This window comes from Hemitrygon akajei, chromosome 12 (assembly GCF_048418815.1).
Source record: "Hemitrygon akajei chromosome 12, sHemAka1.3, whole genome shotgun sequence".
Taxonomy (NCBI): Eukaryota; Metazoa; Chordata; class Chondrichthyes; order Myliobatiformes; family Dasyatidae; genus Hemitrygon; species Hemitrygon akajei.
In genome coordinates, this window is record NC_133135.1 from 33,625,549 (window position 1) to 33,650,081 (window position 24,533).

Genomic DNA, 24,533 nt, shown 5'->3' on the forward strand with positions numbered 1-24,533 from the left:
ATTGTGCGCACTTCTGGTCACCTAACTATAGGAAGGGTATCAATAAGATTGAAAGAGTGCAGAGAAGATTTACTAAAATGTTGCTGGGTCTTCAGGAGTTGAGTTACAGGAAAAGATTGAACAGGTTAGGACTTTATTCCTTGGAGCTTAGAAGAATGAGGGGGGATTTGATAGAGGTTTACTAAATTATGAGGGGTACAGACAGAGTAAATGGGAGTAGGCTCTTTCCACTTAGATTAGGAGAGATAAATACGAGAGGACATGGCTTTAGGGTGAAAGGGGAAAGGTTAACTAGACACTAGAATACTACAGCACAGTACAGGCCCTTCAACCCTCGATGTTGTGCCGACCCATATATTCCTTAAAAAAAAGTACTAAACCCACACTACCCCATAACCCTCTATTTTTCTTTCATCCTTGTGCCTGTCCAAGAGGCTCTTAAATACCACTAATGTTTTAGCCTCCACCACCATCCCTGACAAGTCATTCCAGGTACCCACAACCCTCTGCGTAAAAAAACTTACCCCTGATGTCTCTCCTAAACTTCCCTCCCTTAACTTTGCACATATGCCCTCTGGTGTTTGCTATCGGTGCCCTGGGACATAGGTACTGGCTATCCACCCTATCTATGCCTCTCATAATCTTGTAGACCTCTATCAAGTCCCCTCTCATCCTTCTACACTCCAAAGAGAAAAGTCCCAGCTCTGCTAACCTTGCTTCATAAGACTTGTTTTCCAATCCAGGCAACGTCCTGATAAATCTCCTCTACACCCTCTCCATAGCTTCCACAATCTTCCTATAATGAGGTGACCAGAACTCAACACAATACTCTAAGTAAGGTCTCGCCAGAGATTTGTAGAGTTGCAACATGACCTCTCTACTCTTGAACTCAATCCCCCTATTAATGAAGCCTAGCATCCCATAGGCCTTCTTAACTATCCTATCAACCTGTGCAGTGACCTTGAGGGATGTATGGATTTGAAACCCAAGGTCCCTCTGTTCATCCACACTCTTAAGTAACTGACCATTAACCCTGTACTCAGCCTTCTGGCTTGTCCTTCCAAAATGCATCACCTCACACTTATCCAGAATGAATTCCATCTGCCACTTTTCTGCCGAATTCTGCATCCTGTCTATATCCTCTTGTAACCTTCGACAACCTACAGCTCCATCCACAACTCCTCCGATCTTCGTGTCATCTGCAAACTTACTCACCCATCCTTCCACCTCTTCATCCAGGTCAATTATAAAAAGCACAAAGAGCAAAGGTCCCAGGACAGATCCCTGTGGCACTCCACTAGTCACCGACCTCCAAGCAGAATACTTTCCTTCCACTACTACCCTCTGCTTTCTTCCTGTAAGCCAATTTTTTGCCCAAACAGCCAAGGTTCCACTGATCCCATGCCTCATGACTTTCTGTATGAGTCTCTCGTGAAGGACCATTAGGGGGAACTTCTTCACTCAGAGAGTGGTGGGAGTGTGGAACAAGCTGCCATCTGACGTAGTAAATGCAGGCTCACTCTTAAGTTTTAAGAATAAATTGGATAGATACATGGATGGGAGAGGTCGGGAGGGTTATGGACTGGGTACAAGTCAATGGGACTAGTGGAATAAAGTTTTGGCACAGACTAGAAGGGCCGAATTGCCTATTTTCTGTGCTGTAGTGTTCTATGGTTCTGTGGAAGGAGACAGGACAGGTGACAGATATTTGTGTGTAGGGGAACACTTTACATCTAGTGATTATAACACCATTAGTTTCAAGATAATTATGGAAAAGGATAGGTCTGGTCCTGAGGCTGGACCTATCTGACTGGAGGCCTGTGGCTAAAGGTGTGCCACAGGGATTGATGCTGGGTCTGTTGTTGTTTCCCATCTATATCATCAGTCTGGATGATCATGTGGTAAACTAGATCAGCAAAGTTGCAGATGACACCAAGATTGGGGATGTAATGGAAGTGAGGAAGAATATTGAAGCCTACTGCAGGGATCTGGACCTGCCGGAAAATAAGCTGAAAAAAATGGCAGAGAAAAATGGCAGAGAATACAGATCCGTAGTGCTGATGACACCAAATTGTGCAGAGGATACGGAGAGTCTGCAAAGAGATATAGATAGGTTAAGTGAGCGGACAAGGGTCTGGCGGATAGAGAACAATGTCATCCACTTTGGAAGGAAAAATGGATTTTTATTTGAATGGTAAAAGATTGCCATTGCAGAAGGACTCCAGAGTGCTTGTGCATGAATCATAAAAGGTTAGTTTGCAGGTGCACCAGGCTATCAAGAAGGCAAATGGAATGTTGGCTTTCATTGCTAGAGGGATTGAATTTAAGAGCAAGGAGGTTATGCTGCAACTGTACTGGTGAGGTCACATCTGGAGTACTGTGTGCAGTTCTGGCCTCCTTACTTGAAGCAGTATATACTGGCTTTGAAGGCCGTGCAGAGGAGGTTCACCAGATTGATTCCAGAGATGAGGGGGTTAGACTATGAGGAGAGATTGAGTCACCTGGGACTGCACTTGCTGGAATTCAGAAGGATGAGAGGAGATCTTACAGAAGCATATAAAATTATGAAAGGGATAGATAAGGTAGAAGCAAGGAAATTGTTTCCACTGGTAGGTGCAACTCAAACTAGGGGACATAGCCTCAAGATTCGGGGGAGTACATTTTAAGGATGGAGATGAGGAGGAACTGTTTTTCCCAAAGAGTGGTATGAATCTGTGGAATTCTCTGCTCAATGAAGCAGTGGAGGCTACCTCAGTAAATATACTTAAGACAAGGTAGGATACATTTTGTCATAGTAGGGGAATTAAGTGTTATGGTGAAAAGGCAGTTAGGTGGAGATGAGTTCATGGTTTGATCAGTCATGATCTTATTGAATGGTGGAGTGCGCTCGACGGGCTGGATGATTTACTCCTGCTCCTATTTCTTATATTCCTATAATTCCTTGAAAGTGGTGTCACAGGTAGATAGGGTCATAAAGGCATACTGGGCTTCATAAATCTAAGTATGAATACAGGAGTTGGAATGTTATGTTGAAATTGTATAAGATGTTGGTGAGGCCTAATTTGAGGTATTGTGTCCAGTTTTGGTCACTAACCTACAGGAAAGATGCAAATAAGAACGATAGAGTGCAGAAAAAACCTGAGTTACAGGGAAAGGCTCAATAAGTCAAGACTTTATTCACGAGAATATAGAAAATTGAGGGGAGATTTGGTAGAGGTATACACAATTATGAGGGGTACGTGCAAGCAGGCTTTTTCCACTGAGGTTGGGTGGGACAGCAACTAAAGGTGATGGGTTCAGGATGTAAAGTGAAATTTTAAGGGAAACATGAGGGCGAACTTCTTCACTCAGAGAGTAGTGAGAGTGTGGAGTGAGCTGCCAGCACAACATTTAAGAGAAATTTGGATAGGTACATGGATGAGAGGGTTGTGGAGGGCCATGGTCCAGAAGGAAGTCAATGGGACTAAGTAGACTAATGGTTTGGCATAGCCTAGATAGGCCAAAAGGCATGTTTCTGTGCTGTAGTGTTCTATGACTCTAAAAGCTGAAAGAGACTTGCGTGGACTTCTAATACAGAACAAATGAAAATTGCCGTAAAGTCAATACAATCATTAATTCTGCAACTAAAATAGTGCATCAGAGGAAATATAGGTATGCAGAACACTTTCAGCTGGCATCCAAAATCTGGAAACCTTGAGACATTAGATTTGAAGTTAAAAATATTGCTTACAAAAAGAAGAACGGTAGTTTTCTCCCAATCACAATGAGTAGAACCAAACAACCAACAGAATGCTAAATGCCTATAAGACTATAACATGGGTAGCTATTGCTTGTAGCTCTTCCAATCAATACTTTTGAGATCCCCTAGCTAATTATGTAAATATACAAATTGTATCAACAACTTGTCAGGCCATTCCTCAAGATGATGGGTTAGCTAGCTATACAGTTGCTTTCTAGGCAAGTCTACCAACTGCAAAAAATCTTCTGAAAGGAGCAGGCAATACATATATGCACAAAGAGCCTAAAATATGGCTCATGGGCAATCTCTTAACATACACTGCTAAAAGCAAGACAAATAAAGATTCACCATCAAGATGTCACACCAATTATCAAATGGATCATTTCATATATGACTTTCCTGCAAGGAAGTCATTAAAGGATGGGTGTGAATGATGTCAAAGCTGATCTAAGGAGAAAGCTATTGACAAAATCCACCTTTACTGGATGTAAATAATTCAGAATCCAGGGGAAAAACGACGAATGCATCTGTCTCATCTTTGTTATTTGTTCAAGCAGCATAATATAAACCTTATTCAAGCATAGAGATTAGGCAGTTCTGAAGTAACATGAACCATTTATGGTAACTGAAAATCAGGGCAAAGGAATAAATATAAATGAACATAGCACTGCAATAAAATCCTGTACACTAATATAGAACAGAAACATTCTCAGATCTGTTCCTTTAATATAATTTTCAAAGGAGCTGCCTTAAAGTAAAGCAAACTCCATTTTATTATAACACCTCAATCAAATGCATAATGAGCTCAGCGTTATCACGTCAGAAGTTTCATTAGGAGCTATTCTCCCAGGGTTTATTACTCACTTCGCCCATGAAGGAATAAATAACCTATAATTTTGGGTCTTTCAGGTTTAATCCACTTTTGTTTTTACCTTGTCTTGTTTCTGGCAACTCTGCTTGATGAAGGACCGGGTAATCTCGTGAAGTTGACGCAATGCTGGAACCACCCATACTGGCTGCTGGTTATTTTGTTGGGAGGACTGAAAAGAATCAGAATTTGAAATTGACAAACATTTTAATGCACGATTAAGGTAATTTCCTAGTAACTATGTCATAGTGCACTGTGTTGCATTGGTTATTATTGTAACAAATTCAAAGCCTTTAGCTTAATGAGTTCATGCTGACCATATTGTCCACCCAGTTAAAAACCATTTTCCTACATTTGGCCCATATCTTTGTAAGTCCTGCCCTTAAATGTACCTATCTAAGTCCTTTTCAAATGTTAGTATTGTACCTACCTCAAACTACTTCCTTTGGCAGCTCATTCCATATACTTACCACCATCTGGGTGGAAAGAAATTGCCCCTCAGGTTCCTTTTAAATCTTTCGCCTCTCATTATTAATATATGCACCCTAATTTTGGACTCCCCTACCCTGGGAAATAAAACTGTTACTGTCCACCTTATCTAGCCTTTCTATACATTTCTATAAGGCTGCCCCTCATTCACCTATGTTCCAAGGAATAATCGCAGCATCGCTGACCTTTCCCTATAACTCAAGCCAAATCCTTTCTGCATGCTTTCCAATTTAACCTTCTTATAAAAGAGTGCCAGAAACTACGTAATCAGTGTGTACAGAAAAGTTAGCAGTGTATGTTTTATTTGGGAAGTGCTGACTTTTTTCTTTCATTGCTACTTTGTGGGAAATTCCGACTACTTTTGCATGCTTATGAGAGCCAAAAACATGCTGCATCTCTTGGATTACAATGTTCCTCTCTGATTTATGACTGCATTACAGGGGTGGAGGTAGAAATGTGATATGTGAATACAACAAAGGATTGAGCATTATGGAATCTGGTAAGGAAGGTGATAAGTGGAAGCAGATAAGGTAGGAGTTGGGACAGATTGAACTAGGTGGGAGAGGGGGAAGTTGTTTGGAAAAGAGAATGAGAAAACCTGGGCTACTCAACAAGAATTCCTTTCCTTCTTGAGATACCCTCTCCTGATCTTCCCATTTCCAATTGCTGAACATTAACTTCCTTTCTTTCTCCACTATTTGCCCATTCCATCATCATCCCCTCTGTTCACACAGCTCTCCACTTATTCCACATCAATTCTAACCTCAACCATGCAGACGTGTGGTGGCATTATGGTACGGGAGACCGACCTCTCTCTTACAAAGGCTATTCAGCAGCTCACAAAACATCTCTCCAGTACTACTCCAAGACCATGGCCCCACCAACAAACAACAGACCAGTGTCACCCAAACCATCACAGTTCTCATCACTTCAGATCTTCCATCCATTGATTCCATCCTGATAGTTCCACAGCCCACTTCTCCCTTTTACCCAAGATCTATAAACAGCAGCATCCTGACAGACACATTAGTTTCTACCTGCTCTTTCCCCATTGAACTTATCCCCTCATGGCTTGAATATATTTCATCTTTTGTCCAGGCCGTTCAACCAACATCCAGGACACCTTGCATTCTCTCCACATTTTGACAAATTGCAATTTCCTGGGCCCCACCCTTTCATCTTCTCTATGGACATTCAGATTCTATACACTTCATTGCATATTAGGAGATCTTGGGACCTTCTGCTCATTTCTGGAATATTGATCCAAACGCTAGGCAAGAGCAATTTTTGCCAAGCAAGAAACAATTTCTCTTCTGATTTCCTTCGTTTATTTGGGTCACTATGCTGCTGAAGTGGGAGAGGAGACTTGCTGAATGGTTTCTAACTTGCGTCAGTTGCATACACTTGTGTGGCCATTAGACACTTCGTTGTTCTTAGAGCAAATAATATTTAAATAGCGTCAGTTGTATGTGTTCAAAAAGCAGTGATTTTTCTCACTGATAGTTGGTGAGAAATAAGCAATAATGCGGTCAGATCACTGCAGTTTCAAGCATTCAGGTTTGGAGATGCCAGGAATGGCCAGGTGTTAAAATGGAACGACTTCACTCCTTCAACAAGTTAGGAATTATGAAGAATTTAGAAAGTATTGACAATCATCTTGAATGTTACAATGAAATGAATGCAATCATTGAATACATTGTATGAATGCACTCCATTATCGGCACTAGGTGAGCGCACTGACTTTGTTTGTTTACAGTTCATTACAGTCTTATTTAGAGATACAGCACTGAACAGGCCCTTCCAGCCCAATGAGCCCAGCAGCCTACCTATTTAACAGTAGCCCAATCACAGGACAGTTTACAATCACCAATTAACCAACTAGCCAGTACATCTTTGGACTGTGGGAGGAAACCAACGTGGTCACGGGGAAAATGTACAAACTTCTTACAGATGGCACCAGAATTGAACTTCGAACTCCAACTCCCTGAGCTGCATTGGCATCACACTAACCACTACGCTACTGTTGTACCTCTAAAACAGCAATTTATAGCAATAGTTGTTCTGATAAGTGGACTCACTTAGATACGTCTGTATATACAGGCACAGTAATTTATAATGATAAATATATACACACAACACAATGATTTTTCATCTGTAATAACATGCTGGTGAAACTACACTAATTTTTGTAGTAACTTGCATCCTTTCTAAACAGGGTGTTCAAAATTTAACACCACATTGTTCTTGGATGGCAGCCTCAGTTCTTAAAGGAAGCCAATTTGCCTCTAGGTATAAAAAAAAAGGGATTGGTTTTCCTTCTGTAATTTTACCTATTTACTTATTGCACAATATTACTCTGTCTCTTTCTTCAGTTTAAATAGAAGTACACTTGTCCTATGATAACATCAAAGATAAAATACTTCAGATTTTTCTGCTAAGAATTCCAATTATTAACTATCTGCCCTTCTACCAACAGATAGTGACCAGCATGTTTTCATATTTCTTAATACAATTCCTCATTGTAATTTGCTGTTAATAAATTTTTGACTCTTTCAATCCTAATATACTCATTTTAACTGATCATTATGAACAGTGAATCAGAACAGATTGGGGGTGCAGGAAATACGAGAATCAGGTGTGGAGGGAACATCATAGCAATTAAGGTAATTCAAAGTTCAGAATTTTACAACGGATAGATGGATAGCAGCTCAGCGGTCACACTAGAATAGAGTGTAGGTTTTCACAAATAAGATGATGTGAGGCATTTTGCTTTTAATAAAAACCAGAACAACTCATTTATTGTACTCTAAAATGTGAACACAAAGCACGGTAAAAACTTTGCATAATTACATCGTCACGTCAGACTCGCCTCTTAAGGTGAACCCCAACTCAATGTTGACGGTTGTGAATTATGCACATATCCACCAATTAGATTATACCACACAGGCCCCCCCATCCAAAAAATTCACTAAAACTAGCACTAGAACCTGTCCAGAGCTCGCTGTTCCAAGGTTGGAGCAATAGAGGTGTGTTGATACGCACGTGGTTTATGTCGTGACAGCAGGAGCATGGTAGTGGAGTCCTCCAACTCTTGGTGGGCCGGTTTAAGGCTATCTACCAAAACACATTCAGGTTTCCGCCTCTAATCTATGATAAAATTCTTCCCTCCATTCCAAAATGCTGAATGGGCCAGCATAAAGGGCCTTAGGGGATGATGGTATGAATCATGGTGGACAAAAACGAGACGGATTGTAGTCAACAGGAAGCCAAGAATGATGAAGGCCATGAAGGGAGGTAGGAATAGGTGAAAAGGAATTGAATTTACTAAAGAGGGTGGAGCATTGTTGAGAAGCCGACCGGGCAGTCATGGTGTCAGAAATAAAATCACCAGGCACTCGTAATGGCTGCCCGTATACCAACTCAGCCATGAATGACTGCAGGTCCTCTTTTGGAGCTGTTCTGAACCCCAGCAGGATGCACGGGAGCCAGTATTCATCCGTCAGGGAAGCCCTCAGAGCAGCCTTTGAGCAGCTGTAAACCATCCATGTAGGCCATTGGACTGTGGTGTGATGTAGCATATCACCAAGATTCTGGGCCATCACAGCCCAGAGGTCTCCTATGAATTGGGGACTGCGGTGAGAGGAAATATCAGATGCTTTGCTAAACTGATCAACCCTGGTGCCGCTGTACGCCCCAGCCACATCTACAGCTGCCATCAATGCTAGAGGGACAATCTATGGCACCTGGTGGTACAGTCCACCCTAGTAAGGAGGTGTGCAAGACCACAGGAGGGGTAAAAGAGAACTAACGAGGTCCACATTGACAAGGTCAAACCATTGCTCAGGGACCTCAAAAGGTGCCAATGGTGCCTGAACATGATGGTTAATTTTTGCCTGAAGGAATTCCACAAAGGCTGCACTCCAATCGTGCACATCCTTTTTGAGACCGAGCCACACAAACTTTAGTGCAACCATTTCCTGTGGGGTCTTCATGCCCGGATGTGAAAGGCTATGTATGGAGTCGAAAAGTCTGCCTCCAATTTGCGAGCACTAAGGGGCAAGGGCGACTGGTTGAGACATCACAAAGGTGAGAAACCCCAGCTTCCCCGAACTTAATGTCAGCCAACCCCAGGCCTGTGACTCCTATTCAGTAAGCCTGAACCTCTGAGTCAGTAGCTTCATCTGTTGCCATGCCAGCATAGTCAACCCCTATACATATGGCCTCAGCGGTGGGCTGTGAGAGACAATCAGCCATGGCATTATTTTTCTCCTTAATAAGTTGTATACCAGTTGTGAACTCTGAAATATAGGCTAAGTGATGTTGCTGCTGTGCAAACCAAGGGTCTGATATTTTGGCCATCACTTGCGTGAGGGAGCAGTGGTCAACGAACACTGTGAAATAGGGACTCTGGAAGAAAATGAAAATGACGGACAGCCAGATAGAGACCAAGAAGCTCATGATCAAATGTGCTGTACTTACTTTCGGGGGGACAGAGCTGCTGGCTGAACGTGAGGGGCTGCCACACACCTCTAACCAACTGTTTGTGCACAGCACCCACAGTACCGTCTGAAGCGCCTGTAGTAATGGCTATAGGTGCATTGTAACCCAGTCGGGTTACATTAGAACGAGCTTGTTTGGTGTCATCAAATGCACTGGTCACATTGCTGACCAGTCAAGCATGTGATTAGGGTGTTGCCTTTAAGCTCACTAAACAGGAGAGCATAAGTTCAGCAGCTTGCGGAATGAAGCAGTGATAGAAATACACCATACGTAAAAACTCGCGTAGGGTTTTTTAAGTAGTGTGAGGCAGTGGGAAATCCATAATAGCGGCTGCTTTTGATGGGAGGGATTTCACACCTTCTGTGGAGAAGCGATGAACAAGAAAATCAGTAGTTGAGAACCCAAAAGGCATTTAGCGGGGTTAATAATCAATCCATGCTGGCTTAAGTGCCCAAAAAGTGTGCGATTTGGATGCGCTGGTAACAAGTATGTCATCTAGCCAAACAAAAAGAAAGTCTACCTATTTTAATGCAGAGTCCTTCAGCCACTGGAAAGGCTGTGCTGCATTTTTCACCACAAATGGGATATGTAGAATCTCAAAGAGGCCAAATGGGGTTATTGGAGCCATTTTGGGAATGTCCTCTGAGCACACATGCACCTGATGGTTACCCCCAACTAGATGGACTTTAGAAAAATTAACTTTCTGGATAAACATACTGAAAAGTCTTAGATGTACGAGACTGGGTAACAATCGGGTGTGGTGACCCCATTTAGGCATCAGTGAGTACCACATGGGTGGAAACCACCATCGAACAAGGGACCATATGGAGGGTGAAGCCCAGTTGCTATTTGACTGGCATATAATGCCAAGTCTTTCCATGTTGGCAAACTCACGCTCTGCGGTTGCCAGTGTTTCCAGCTCCAGTCTATACGTGCAGACATGGACTGGTGGGCCAATTGTGGAAATATGGTGCTCAAGCCCATGTATTGTGATTGTAATGGGGAATGTGGGGCTTGGTAATGCTTGGGAATTCGCTGAGCAGTGTAGTAAACTCACACGCACTGGTGCATGAGCATCACAGAATCATCGTGGGGAACTTACTAGGGGAGCAGGCCAACGACTCAAAGTCTTCGACATCCACATGTCGGCAGTTCTTAAGATCGACAGCACTCCTTGGACACACCGGAAATCTGCATTGAGCAGAGGTCTAGCCACTTTAGTCAGGAGGAAGTCAACGTGTAATGTTGTCCGCTAAAGCACAGCATCACCCGTTGTGTCCCAGAAGTCTGGATCCTGCTGCTGTTGGCAGCTTCCAGTGAGGCTTCACCACTTTTGCCTTCTCATTAATAGGCGATGCCAGCAGCACACTCACTTGAGCACCCATGTCACAAAGGAAGCGTCACCCTGAAAGGGTGTCCATATTGAACAGTAGACATCCCTGGCAGCCGGAACCCAAGGTGTTCACAAACCCCAGATTGTCCTGATGTCCTGGCACTGTTGAAGCTGCAAGGCAGTCGGCACTCCCTGGCGTTCGTACCAAAGTAAGTGTGGTAAAAACATGGACCTAATGTTGTCTGTTTGGAGGCCTTGCTGACTGGACTTAGAGGCAGGGGAAGGAGGAGGAATTATGCACCGTTGCATGGCTGAGTGTAGACTATCAGCCACTTTAGCAACCTCCCAATAATCCCTCAAGGGCACATTAGGGAAGGCTATGAAAACATGATCAGGCATTTACTACATGAAGATTTCTTTAAAAATAAAACAAGGATGGTGATTTCCCACGAGAAGCAGCATGTAGTCCATTAGCTCCGACGGCTTAGCATCATCAAGGCTGGGCAAAGAGAGCAACTGTTTGGAACGCTCAGAATCTGATAGTCCAAAAGTCTCCGAAAGGTGAGCTTTCAGCGATTGGTATTCATTGTGTTCAGGTGGGTGCTCAAGTAGACTCACCACTCTTGCAGCCACAGAGTTGCTGAACGATGTTCACACATAGAAATACTTGGTGTTGTCAATGGAGATTTCTCACAGCATGAACTGGGCCTCAGAATGTACAAATCAAGCAAGAACATTTTGCTCCTAAAACTTTGGCAGCTTCAAAGCGAATGTATTGGCCAACATATTCAATAACTCTGAAATCGTCCTAGAGCATCGGGGTTACCAAAGTAGGTTTTCGCAAATAAAATAGTGTAAGGAATTTTATGTTTAAGAAAAACCGTAACAACTCATTTACTGTACTCTAAAACCTGAACACAAAGCGTGATAAAAAAAACTTCACGTAATTAGGTCATCACGTCAGACCTTCTTCTTAAAGTGAACTCCAACTCCATGTCAGTGGTTGTGAATTACATACATGCTCAGCAATTACATTACCCTACAACAGCACTTGAGAAGGCCTGCAATCATTAGAATGTTAACTGGTGTTAGTTCAATACATTTATTTGATTAAATGACCAGCAAAATTGATCAACAAAATATATGCTGGTCACGTATCTGATTATTATACATTTATAGGTATGACAAGACATTTCAGTAACCCTAGTCCAGGGAGACAATGCTTTCCCTCTTCAAGGATCACAAAGGATCAATGCAACATTTAAAATCTATATTTTTGGTAAGTCAAAACTGCTTAAATTGCTGTAACAAATTTGTGCATACAGTAACATACTAAAAACATCTCATTCAGTTGAGCAACAAAACTGAAGTGGAATTGGGCTGAAGTAGTATAGAGATGCTCAGAGTTTAGAAACTTGCTCCCAAGCGATGTAAGTACCGGATGCGGCTGATTACATCAGAGAAAGTGGTTGTTTGGCTCAACTTTTACTTGTGACAATAATAAAACAAAAACAGCTTCAAAGACATAAAGGAATGAAGGAACAGAACAACACAGGGGTTTAGGGTTAATATGTGTGGAACCCAGAACAGTTGAACCAAGCAATCAATTTCTTTGATGTAATTTTCATTTACCATTACATAACATTTCCTCTTTAAAATGTTTAAACAAAATATTAAATACAAAATATTTCTTTCTCAAAATTAACCTACCTTTTTAATGTCTTCTATACATTTAATAATGTAACTTCGCTTAATTTGCTCCTTTACTGCATAAGCTTCACTGAGTATAGTCAGATGCTCTTCCAGTGCCGGCTGGACCAAGTTCGTTGGAAGTGCTGGTAAATGGGCAAGGTCCCATAGTACTTCCAGCACCTTGGGAAAGGTGGTGAAGAGGGTGTTGGATCATAGAAATGAGAAAGGATGAGAAAATAAAAAGTTGTTTTCTACAGATGCAACACCAATTATAAATATAACCTCAAGTAACATCAAAATGATGCAGCAAACATGTTCTTCAATACAAATTCCTACCTTTCCTGTGGTGTTCTCAGAACGTGCTTCACGACCAATTTTTCCAATAAGGCTGAGAAGTTTTTGTCTAATACGGTCACTCTCTATTTCCCAACTCTGAAGAAACAGAAAGGAAAGCTTACAAAGGGATCTAAAAAAGTTCTCAATCATCAGCAAACAATGGCAAATATCAGACAGTGCGATCGATCAGACCTTACTCACTAAATAAAACTCACTGACAAGCAGTTATGATTTTCTCAGTTCAATAATTCATTTCAAAACTTTATAGCAAACGGTTCAAACATGGACAAAATATCTCCCTCCACTGCAGATGCAAACTTGCTCTTCAATAAGACCATAAGACATAGGAGCATAATCAGGCCATTCAGCCCATCAAGTCTGTTCTGCCATTCACCATGGCTGATATATTATCTCTTTCAATACTATTCTCCTGTCTTCTCTCCGTAACATTTGACAACCTGATTAAATCAAGAACCTATCAACCTCCACTTTAAATGTACTCAAATACTTGGCCTCCACAGCCATCTGTGGCAATGAATTCCAGAGATTTACTACCCTTGAGCTGAAGAAATTCCTCCTCAGCTCTTTTCTAAATGGATATCCCTCTATCCTGAGGCTGTGCCCACTGGTCCTAGACGCACCTACTATAAGTAACATCCTACCAACATCCACTCTATCTAGGTCTTTCATTATTCAATACCTTTCAATGAGAACACCCCATCTCCCCCCTTATTTTTCTAAACTCCAGTGAGTACCGGGCCAGGGCCATCATATGCTACTAATACAGTATGTTTACACTTTAATTCCTGGAATCAATCTTGTGAACCTCCTCTGAACCCTTTCCAATGCGAGTGCATCTTTTCTTAGATAAGGGGCCCAAAGCTGCACTGCTCACAGTATTGCAAGTGTGGTCTGACCAACACCTTCACATTGCATCCTTGCTCTTATATTCTAGTACTCTCCAAATGGCTGCTAATATTGCACTTGCCTTCCTTACCACTAACTCAACCTGCAAATTAACCTTTAGCAAATCCTGTACAAGGACTCCCAAGTCCCTTTGCACCTCTGATTTTTGAATTTTCTCCCCGTTTAGAAAATAGTCTATGCCTCTATTCGTTCTACCAAAGTGCATGACCATACACTTCCTGACACTGTATTCCATCTGCCACTTGTTTGCCCATTCTCACAATCTAAGTCCTTCTGCAGACTCCACTTACCTTAATGTTGTCTGCAAACTTGACCACAAAGCCATCAGATTCCAACATCCAAATCCCTGACATACAACATGAAAAGAAAGTGGTCCAAACACTGACCCCTGTGGAACACCACTAGTCACTGGCAGCCAACCAGAAAATGCTCCTTTCATTCCCACTCTTTGCCTACTGCCAGTCAGCAAATCTTCTTTCCTGTAACACCATGGTTCATAACTTGTTAAGTAGCCTCACGTGTAGCACCTTGTCAAAGGCTTTCTTAAAATCCAACATCAACTGATTCTCCTTTGTCTATCCTGTTTGTTATTTCTTCAAATAATTCCAACAGATTTGTCAGGTCAGATCCTCCCTTGAGGAAACCATGCTGGCATTGGCCTATATTATCATGTACCTCCAAGTACCCCAAAGCATCATCCCTAATAATGGACACCAACAGTTTCACAATCACTGAAGCCAGGCTAACTGGCCTATAATTTCTTTTCTTCTTCCTCCCTCCCTTCTTAAAGAGTGGAGTGACATTTCCAATTTTCCAGTCCTCTAGAACCATTCCAAAATCTAGTGATTCTTGGAAGATCATTACTAATGCCTCCACAATCACTTCAGCTACCTCTTTCAGAATCCTGGAGTGTAGTCCATCTGATCCAAGTGACTGACTTACCTTCAGGCCTTCTCTGCTTAGTAATAGCAACTACACTCACTTCTGCCCCTGACAGTCTCCAATTTCTGGGATACTGCTAGAGTCTTCCACAGTGAAGATTAAATCAAAATACTTAAGTTTGTCTGACATTTGTTTATTCTCCCCCCCCACCCCCCGCCACAACCACCCTTACTACCTCTCCAGTGTAATTTTCCAGTGGTCAGATATCTATTCTCGCCTCATTTACTCTTTATATACAGTATTTGAAAAGACTTTTGGTATCTTCTATAACTGGGTAGCTTACTTTCATATTTCATCTTTTCTTTCCTTATGGTATTTTTAGTTGCCTGTTGTTTATAAATGCTTCACAATCCTTTAGCTTCCCACTAATTTTAGCTACATTTATATACCCTCTTTTTTGCTGTTTTTGACTTCCCTTATCAGCCACATACTCCCTTTAGAATACTTTGTCATCTTTGGGATGTATCTATCCTATGCCTTTCAAATTGCTCCCAGACACTTCTGCCATTGCTGTCCTTTCATCATCCCTGCGAGTGTCCCCTGCCAATCACCTTTGGCCAGCTCCTCTCTCATGCCTCTGTAATTTCCTTTACTCCACTATAATACTGCTACCTCTGACATTATCGCGTACCCCTCAAACTGCAGAGTGAATTCTATTGTATTATGATCACCGCCTCCTGTGGGTTCCTTTCCCTTAGGCTCCCTTATCAAATCTGGTTCATTACACAACACCCAATTGAGAATTGCCTTTCCCCTAGTATTCTCAACCACAAGCTGCTCAAAACGGCCATCTTGTAGGCATTCTACAAATTTCCTCTCCTGGATCCAATACCAACTTGATTTTCCCAATACTGAATATTGCATATTGAAATCCCCCATGACTATCATAAAACTGTACTTTTTACATGCCTTTTCTATCTCTCATTGTAATTTGTATCCCACATCCTGGCTAGTATTCGGAGGCCTGGATATAACTCTTATTGGGGTCGTTTTATCTTGCAGTTTCTTAACTCTACTCACAAGGAATCTGCATCTTCTTATCCTATGTCACCTCTTTCTAAGGATATGATTTAATTTTTTTTAACCAAAGCCACTTCACTCCCCCTGCCTCTCTACCTGTCCTCTCGATACAATGTGTATCGATGTTAAGCTTCCAACTACAATCTTCCTTCAGCCATGACTCAGTGATGCCCACCATGTCATACCTGCCAATCTCTAACTGTGCTACAATATCACCTACCTTATTCAGTATACTCTGAGAATTCAAATATAACACCTTCAGTCCTGTACTCATCAGCCTTTTTAATTTTTCCCCATGTTACACTTCAACTGATCCCACTAACCTCAATTTTGCTCCATTATCTGTCTGTCCTTCCTCAACATCTCTCAACACACTGCATCTACTTGTATATCAACTGGCCCATCCTCAGCCCCATCATTAGTTTAAACCCTCCTCAACAGCTCTAGTAAACCTGAGCGCAAGGATGTCAGACCCCTCAGGTTCAGGTGTAACCTGTCCTTTTTGTACAAGTACCTTTCCCCGAAGAGATCCCAATGATCCAGAAATCTGAAACTCTGCTCCCTGCACCAGTTACTCAGCCACGCACTCACCTGCCAAATCATACTGTTCTTGCCCTCACTGGCTCAAGGCACAGGCAGCAATCTAGAGATTACTACCCTGGAGGTCCTGTTTCAGCTTTCTACCTGACTTGCTATATTTTCTCTTGAAAAGGATGACAAAAAAGCCATGAAGATGATATTGTAATTACTAACCAAGAGAGTATCATACACACAGATTCCAAATAATACTATACAAAATACTATAAAATTTATTTTCTGAATTTATTTAGTTAGAATACAAATCAAATGATACCAAGAGGATGGAAATGGGGGCTGCAACCTAGTGCAATGAACACTAGTAGCACGAAAGATGACAAGGATCATAACCTCTCATAGCAATGGTCACTTACCTTCTGTATTAAGATAAAGAGATGGTTCAGTTGATCATAGTTGAACTTGGCGGCAGCAGCAGCAATAATGGTATGGATATTTTCAATGACAGTTGAAGATTGTCCTGACTTGATATAAACCACAGCAAATTGTAAATAACCTAGTTTTCAAGTAACATTGCATCTTACTTGAATGCATTAACTGCCCTTTACATATATTGCTCTGCTCATGTTGCCCTTGAAGTTTTATACCAGTAGCATGCATAAAAGGACCATGATACCATTTTAAGCATTTTCATACTAATTCCATTTCGATTTAACTCAGCATGCAAACTCCAGCAATACCAATGTATTCAGCCACTTTTAATAACATTTCATAAAAACATAGTATGTTGCATTTATCATTTAAATCTTTTCTACATAGCAAGTTCAGTAATAAAATGTGACTTGTGTACAATGATTTCAAAATGTTTAAATTGTTAGAATTTTAACATTTAGCACTAAATAAAACTCTCCCTCACTTAAAAGTAATAATAAGTAACCTTTACTACTCAGTATTTTTTAAGTTTATTCACGAGATCTGGGCACTGCAACAAAGACAGTAAAGCCCTAAGGCTACTTACAGTGATTTGGGGCTATTGTGAAAATGAAATAGATCTTCTCAAAAATGCATTTGCCACAACATATGGGCAGAAATGCCAGTGTTTCTCTTGGGTTTAATTCTAAACAATAGTGTATCAAAGGACCTAACGGTTTTTGGATTTTCCTAGAGATTAAATCTTAAAACTCAGTTGGCGAGACATCCTCATGAATCACATACTGTGTAAAATGGATATAATCAATCTGTCCAGTATGGAGAATGGCAACTTGTTTTATATTTACATACATTATAAATTAAGCATATTTGCAAGAACATTTCTGTTGATCGATAATTTTCCTAGACAGTGGCAAATCAAGTGGCATTTTACAGCAATCCTAAATGTCATGGTCACAATTGACAACATGAACCATTATTGAAATATTTCATAATTAACAACTTGAACTCCACAGCTGCCACAGAGCGACAAACTCACTTCTTCAAACTATAAACTCTCATGTTGTCAAGAATACTAGCCCAGTAATTTACCATTGCGTTGCAGTAATCCCATACCATACCTGAATGCGCCAGATCTTGGTAAGTTCATCAAGAGAGAGTTTACTGCCCAGCAGTTCAATTATTCCCTTTATTCTATCACAGTATTGTGCTTGATCAATATTTCCTGCAGAAATTGAATAAAAGTGTGGTTTGCTGAAAATGGCACAAAAAGAACATTCAAGTGGATTAAATCCAAAAAATGCTTCAACACCTAACCAAGCACATTTATCCTCCTATCACTGAAAGGCACGTATCAGTTCAATCACCAAATAGCCTTCAGAATGTTGCTAAGTAAAAGGAACTCAATTACTCAAGGTGAATTTTAATTCCAGCAACAGTACTATGGGAACTCCCTTCATCAGAATGCAACTTCAACCCTTGCTCTCCAGCCATAAACAAAACAAGTAAATCATGTATTTTTTGAACATTTGTGGTGACAACATGTGTCACTAAGATGCACAATTTTGTGGGATGTGGCTGTCACTATAGTAATCCCTCATATAGAGAGGAAGGAGCTACAAGACATCATCCAATGCCCTTTTTTTTCTTCCAAGGGGCAATGAAAAAAGTACAACAATAATAAGACATAGGATCAGAATTAGGCCATTTGGCCCATCGAGTCTGCTCCACCATTTCATCATGGCTGACCCATTTTTTCCTCACAGTCTCAATCTCCTGCCTTCTCCTCAGATCCCACTGTGCTCTGACCAATTAGGAATCTATCAAGAATAAGTACCTTTTAACTTCCCATTAAGAAGGGAAATCCTAATAGCAATTTTTTCTGCAGTTATAGTGTGAAAATAATACACCATTGTACATAGCAACGGATACTAACTGAAATTTTTCACAAATGCATCATTTGATGTAAAATTCACAGATCTGTCAATGATTGCATCCTCCTCCTCTTATTAAATCACAACTCAAATTTATTTGGGTGTTTATAAAATTATTTCTAAAACAACTAACTGAAATATTGTAATGTATGCCAAGTGCTAAGATTTTTACTGAACTAAACTAAATCCTTGTCATTTGCAAGGACTCTCTGTGGGTAAAAATCCAGGTAACACCAAGGCCCTCTCCTTTGAACCCAAAACTACTTTGCACCCAGAATAATTAACATTCTAACATCAGTAACACACATTAATAACCATATTAAAATGCTTAACTACCTAAAGAAAATTATATTAACTAATACATTACTACTGAACATACTGAAAATTTGCAAACAATCTTTGAGATCAGTAAGAGTAGCTATGTAGACGGGGACTGCTCTCTATTGAACAGCACACAGTAGGGAGCCATTTAACATAATTGATCTGGAAACTAATTATCCTATTCTTATAAGCAATGACTTGTTCCTCAGTGATAAATATATTTGGAAAAGTATGAGCTGGGGCTAGGGGTTGACCGCACGAGTTTGTATGGGTGAAAAAAAGCTAATTTTGTACTTGTGCAGCATTATCTAAGATTTATGTCCTCGTGGTGTCAGGTTTGCTCTCTGTGAGGATTCTTCAATGACATTTCTGATTATGGCTTTGGGTGCCAAGGATCTCTTTGAAATGAGACAAGACAGCAACTTGACACTTGAACTGGGCAAGTTTGCCAAAGAATTGTTACATTGTTGTGGGCAGCTTTCTTTAAGATCATCACTTGCATCGTAAGATCACCAGTGAGTGCAAAATCCAGGCCAATATATCCATGCTTGTATAAACAATCTTACTGTATTAGAAAATGCCCATACATCAACATTGTATAATTCTTACTGCAGAAGGTGGCCATTCTAAATTTCTACTTTTGATTGAGAATACAAACTGTAATTAATGGTTATTATCTAGGGAATCAGTCAGTATTTTCCAAACCACTTACTGTTAATGCATGCAGATATCTGTACCTTTCAAAGTAACATCCTTTTTTTAAAAAGCTGTTTAATTAACTTCAATGACTGTCTCAATACTGATCTAAGTAGTTGGAGCAACTGGAGTTGGAGCAGTGCCTGAAAGTTGATCATCCCTCTAAATCAGGATTTCCTAACCTTTTTATGCCATGAGCCCCTACCATTAACCAAGGAGTCTGTGGAACCCCAGGTTGGGAATCCCTGCTCTAATTTGTCATTATAGTAAACAGATAAATCCACTGTACCTTCAAGTGCTATTGATAGTACAGAGTTTTCCACTAGCCAGTCCAATAATCTGTCTGTATCAATTGCATTCTTCACAGACTTTGATAAGGTACTGTCCTCAATCAATTTAGTAACCTGAAGGATAAATTAAAAATAAACAGATCATTTCTGAATAAAATTTTCTCCAAATAACATTTTCCTGTTGATAGAAGGGGTCAAAAATTAAACAGTGCCTCAGGAGGCAGAAAAATATCATGCTGCATTGTTATTTAATATTGATTCCACTGCTGGTTTGTGAGCATTAATCTACATAAATATCAATGAAGTACAAATTCTAATAATTTACCAATGGGCAATTCGGTGATTCTCATTGATAAAATAAGAAACACTTATTTTTGTTGACTAAAATGTAGAAATGTACGGAAGAAATGAGGCAAACGTTCAGGGGATATTTGCGTGGAGTTCTGCATAGGTATGTTCCAATGAGACAGGGAAAGGACGGTTTGGTACAAGAACTGTGGTACACAAAGGCTGTTGAAGAAAAGAAGAGCTTACGAAAGGTTCAAAAAACTAGGTAATGATAGAGACCTAGAAACTTATAAGGCTAGCAGGAAGGAGCTTAAGAAAGAGATTAGGAGAGCCAGAAGGGGCCATGAGAAGGCCTCGGCAGACAGGATTAAGGAAAACCCTAAGGCATTCCATTAATATATGAAGAGCAAGAGGAGAAGACGTCAGAGAATAGGACCAATCAAGTGTGACAGTGGAAAAGTGTGTACAGAACTGGAGGAGATAGCAGAGGTATTTAATGAGTACTTTGCTTCAGTATTCACTACAGAAAAGGATCTTGATGATTGTAGGGATGACTTACAGCAGACTGAAAAGCTTGAGCATATAGACATTAAGAAAGAGGATGTGCTGAAGCTTTGGAAAGCATCAAGTTGGATAAGTCACCGGGACCAGATGAGATGTAACCCAGGCTACCGTGGGAGGCGAGGGAGGAGATTGCTGAGCCTCTGGAGATGATCTTTGATTCATCAATGGGGACAGGAGAGGTTCCGGAGGACTGGAGGGTTGCGGATGTTGTTCCATTATTCATGAAAGGGAGTAGAAATAGTCCAGGAAATTATAGACCAGTGAGTCTTACTTCAGTAGTTGGTAAGTTGATGGAGAAGAGCCTGAGATGCAGGATTTATGAACATTTGGAGAGGCAAAATATGATTAGGAATAGTCAGCATGGCTTTTTCAAAAGCAGGTCATGCCTTACGAGACTGATTGAATTTTTTGAGGATGTGACTAAACACATTGATGAAGGTAGAGAGTGTATCTGGATTTCAGCAAGATATTTGATAAGGTACCCCATGCAAGGCTTATTGAGAAAGTAAGGAGGCATGGGATCCAAGGGGGCATTGCTTTGTGGATCCAAAACTGGCTTGCCCAAGGAAGGCAAAGAGTGGTTGTAGACAGGTCATATTCTGCATGGAGGTCAGTCACCAGTGGTGTGCCTCAGGGATCTGTTCTGGGACCCCTACTCTTCATAATTTTTATAAATGATCTGGATGAGGAAGTGGAGGGATGGGTTAGTAAATCTGCTGATGACACAAATGTTGGGGGTGTTGTAGAAGGTATGGAGGACTGACAGAGGTTTCAACAGGACATTGATAGGATGCAAAACTGGGCTAAGGATTGGCAGATGGAGTTCAACCCAGATAATTGTGAGGTGGTTCATTTTGGTAGGTCAAATATGATGGCAGAATATAGTATTAATGGCAAGACTCTTGGTAGTGTGGAGGATCAGAGGGATCTTGGGGTTCGAGTCCATAGGACACTCAAAGCTCCTGCACAGGTTGACTCTGTGGTTAAGAAAGCATACAGTGCATTGGCTTTCATCAATTGTGGGAATGAGTTTTAGAGCCGAGAGGTAATGTTGCAGCTATATAGGACCCTGGTCAGACCCCACAAAGTACTCAGATCTGGTTGCCTCACTACAGGAAGGATGTGGAAACCATAGGAAGGGTGCAGAGGAGATTTGCAAGGATGTTACCTGGATTGGGGAGCATGCCTTATGAGAATAGGTTGAGTGAACTCGGCCTTTTCTCCTTGGAGCAATGGAGGATGAGAGGTGAACTGATAGAGGTGTATAAGATGATGAGAGGCATTGATCGTGTGGATAGTCAAAGGCTTTTTTCCAGGGCCGAAGTGGCTCGGGCAAGAGGGTACAGTTTTAAGGTGCTTGGAAGTAGGTACAGAGGAGATGTCAGGGGTAAGTTCTTTTAGGCAGAGAGTGGTGAGTGTGTGGAATGGGCTGCCAGCGACGGTGGTGGGGGAGAATACAATAGGGTCTTTTAAGATAAGACTCCTGGACAGGTACATGGAGCTTAGAAAAATAGAGGGCTATGGGTAAGCCTAGGTAATTTCTAAGGTAAGGACATGTTCACACAGCTTTGTGGCCAAAGGGCCTGTATTGTCTTGTAGGTTTTCTGTTTCTAAAATCAGAATCTAGAAGGCATAAGTACTGAGAAGACAAATCTGTTAACTCATACTTCTTGTGCTAAACCTGCTTTCAAAATCACGGGATTTATACCTTATTTGACAAGTCCCATCTAGAAAACCATGCACACTTTCTCTTACAGCGAAGAGCATTTTCCAAGCCTCATCTTAAATGGTCTAAATGTATCTCAAGGCACACCTCCGTTTAATAGATTATTTAACTTATCAATTTCCTGTACTTGACCAAATATTTGGCAGTCTGTGCCATATATTTATAAAATATATGTATTGTCATCACCAAATAGGCACAATAATACCATATACTGTATATAGTAGTTAAGGTTTGCAATGAACAGAAAGGTACTAATTCCAAAGACCAATGTTGAATTACTTATCAATTTATTACCATGAACAATGGTTCAAACTTCCAGCCATTGTTTAGTAATAGACAAGACCAAAAGCCAAAGATAAACATATTTGGACAAGATTAATTTACCTCCTTCAATGAGTTCATTTTTGCACTAAAGTGAGGAGTTTTCAACATACGTAGGAGAATGTCTAATCGGAGGTCATCAACCACAGTTACCAACGCAGGCTGAAAGCGCATGCACAGAAGTTTGATAGCAGAAAGAAGTTCTGGAATGGTCACCAATCTCTGTAGAAGACAGGAATTTAAAATCACTTGTACAGTTTACAAACACCTGACAAGCCAGCAAATACTGAGAAAGAACACTCTTTTGGAAAACTGTCAGGAAAACGGCAGCCACATGTTCTTTTAGCATGTTCCTGAGGGCAGAAGTTGAATCTCTAGTTAAATCTAGAGATTCAACCATCTGCCTCTTAGGAGCATGCTAAAAGAACATCTGGACTTCCCACAAAGCAACAACAAAAGGAGGGGGGGGGGGGGGGGGAGGACAAAACGTATCTGTCCTGAAAGTGGCAAAGGTACACATTTAATAATGTGATAACAAAAGGAACATTCATTCATTGTGTTTCCCTATGCAGTTTCCATGGGACTGAGAAAGCCCCACACCACTAGCCACAAAGTATCAGATGGAAGTTAAGTAAGGTAAAGTTTTTACTCATGAACACGAGATTTTACAAATGCTGGAAATCATGTGTCTTTATTTCCTGAAACTGATTCTGATTTTAGTTGATCCATAATCATGCTAGCCAGAATTTCATAACCCCAGAATAATCCTTAACTGACCCAACAATGCACATCTTATTTTATGGGAAAATACACAGACACCAGTATAGAGAATTATGAAAGTTAGATGTGGACATTTATTTTGGCACTGTAGTTGTACATTCATGGAGCCACTCTCAACACTGCAACCAAGGAGGTATATTTTGGGTGTCTGGCTTTTGGAACAGACATCAATATTTAATATTCAAAGAGGCTCTGCTATATTATTGTAAACATTGTACATATTGTAAATAAGTAATTCTGTAAATTTAACTGACTATATTCAGAAGGTTGAAGTTAAGTTGGTGATTGTAGCAATTGAAACTCAATTAATTGTTCATTGTTATCTTTGTGTTGAAGTAATATAAAATGTCACACCAGGAGGGTGAGATTCTCTTGGGCCTCCCTGGACTGTCTCTCCTGAAGGCTTGCTGTGTGAATAAGTATTTTATTACCCAATTACAGCTTCCATTGTAGTCAGTCACAACATGCAATAAGGTTAAAGAGACAAACCTCAAATATACAGTACTGTGCAAAGGTCTTAGATATTATATATCTCTCGGGTACCCAAGACTTCTTCACAGAACTGTATTTGCCAACATGGAGAGGAAAGAGCTTGTAGGTTTGGCAGGAGCAAGGGATGCTGGGAATGCCGAGGGTGACTGTTGCAGGGGTGGTGTGGGACGGGTGGCAGAAAAGGAGTGTCAGAAGTGGGGGGCGGTGCAGGTGCAGACACACCCAGCCCTGAGACACAGGCAAGGTCATTGGATTTGATTGGTTTCACGAACATTACAAAATGTCTCTCTGGTGCTTCTCTTCTTTTCCCAA

General features: G+C 40.9%; 1 protein-coding gene across 4 annotated transcripts in view; it reads right to left on the bottom strand.

Annotated features, from left to right (window-relative positions):
* Positions 1-24,533, bottom strand: part of usp24 (ubiquitin specific peptidase 24) — a 222,592-nt gene that overhangs the window by 143,808 nt on the left and 54,251 nt on the right. For all 4 annotated transcript variants that reach the window (XM_073062880.1, XM_073062879.1, XM_073062878.1 and 1 more), the window contains 7 exons: positions 23,013-23,171; positions 20,050-20,164; positions 17,931-18,034; positions 16,797-16,904; positions 12,958-13,053; positions 12,640-12,801; positions 4,672-4,779 (listed from right to left, as the gene is read on the bottom strand). In XM_073062880.1, coding sequence (XP_072918981.1) covers positions 4,672-4,779; positions 12,640-12,801; positions 12,958-13,053; positions 16,797-16,904; positions 17,931-18,034; positions 20,050-20,164; positions 23,013-23,171 — 852 coding nt within the window. The remainder of the gene's footprint in view (positions 1-4,671; positions 4,780-12,639; positions 12,802-12,957; positions 13,054-16,796; positions 16,905-17,930; positions 18,035-20,049; positions 20,165-23,012; positions 23,172-24,533) is intronic.